This window comes from Colobus angolensis, unplaced genomic scaffold (genome assembly GCF_000951035.1).
Source record: "Colobus angolensis palliatus isolate OR3802 unplaced genomic scaffold, Cang.pa_1.0 Scaffold152, whole genome shotgun sequence".
In the NCBI taxonomy this organism is placed as follows: domain Eukaryota; kingdom Metazoa; phylum Chordata; class Mammalia; order Primates; family Cercopithecidae; genus Colobus; species Colobus angolensis.
The window spans coordinates 6,451,382-6,452,534 of record NW_012114622.1 but is presented as its reverse complement, the minus strand read 5'-3'; the positions used below and the strand labels follow the sequence as shown (position 1 = coordinate 6,452,534).

Below are 1,153 nucleotides of genomic sequence, written 5' to 3'. Positions count from 1 at the left end.
ATTATAATCATATCAATATTTAAAATATTATCCATTTATTAAATGAATAATATTCAGCATTAAGTGGGATAAACATATTCGCTGCTCAACTAGACATACTTTGGTATTAACCACTGAGATAATATTTATTAAGCAACTCAGGGTAGCTATGCAATATAACCTGCTATGGAGGGGGCCCTACCTAAGAGGAATGAAAGAATAGCTGGCAAAAAAAACACCTGACTAAAATGCAGCTAAAGATGATCAATACAGATGAGATAAAGGATCTCCCCCCTCTACAAGTTACTTAATTCCATCCAACAATCTTAATTTATCTAGCATAAATGTTCCATCTGCCTTTAATGGTAAAAAAGAAAAAAAGTTAAAATAGCTTACATCTTGAAATGAATAGAATCAATTTTTATTCTGTGCAAGTCTTGACTTAGCTGAGCTGTTTAAAACAGCTTTAAGCCCATTATCTCATTTCCCTAGTATCTCACCAAACTTGATTTTCAGTATGTAAATAGATGAATCTGTCCTTTTCTGTCTGAGATAGCCCAGTGTATAGTTGAGAAATCTCCTTGGGTTTATAAGGTATGTATGTTGAGCAACAACCAAACTCAAACAATAAAACTAAAATGTATTACAATAGAGAGAGGGTGAGAAAAGCATTAAATTTGATCAATTCTTGTTTTACCTGATTTTGTGGTTGGTCCTTTAGCTGAATATTTCTGCCAAAATGCGATCTAAAAAAAAGGTAAAATTCCCAAGTTTATTCAATATCTTTATTATCATATTTCATTTGGTCCTAATGACCTAGACTAGGGGTAGTAAGCTCTTGGCATGTACCATAGGTAGGAGACCAGTTCATTCAAGCTGGAGGGTGTGACTCACTCTAATTAAAGCATTACCACCCACAACTGCCTCTGCCATCTAATTGTCAAGGGATTACTGCCAGTCCCAGCTCTTTACTACTTTGCCTGCTATTTTCCCTTCACCTGACTGAAGCCCCCACTAAGGCACTGGGGGAAATTATTGCATTAGAGAGTAGGTGAAAGTACCAAAGGTAGAAGTTGATGCCATGGACCCACTATCAGGTTTGAAAAGGAGACTGAAGTTTTCTATGGGAGGTAAGCCCTCAGTTTGTCTCTGGAGACTTTTTTTTTTTTTTTTT

General features: G+C 35.7%; 1 protein-coding gene across 1 annotated transcript in view; it reads right to left on the bottom strand.

Annotated features, from left to right (window-relative positions):
* PRRG4 (proline rich Gla (G-carboxyglutamic acid) 4 (transmembrane)) overlaps positions 1-1,153 on the bottom strand; it is a 22,151-nt gene that overhangs the window by 10,937 nt on the left and 10,061 nt on the right. Inside the window, exon 4 of the mRNA XM_011936361.1 lies at positions 677-725. Within this exon, the coding sequence (XP_011791751.1) occupies positions 677-725 (49 nt within the window). The remainder of the gene's footprint in view (positions 1-676; positions 726-1,153) is intronic.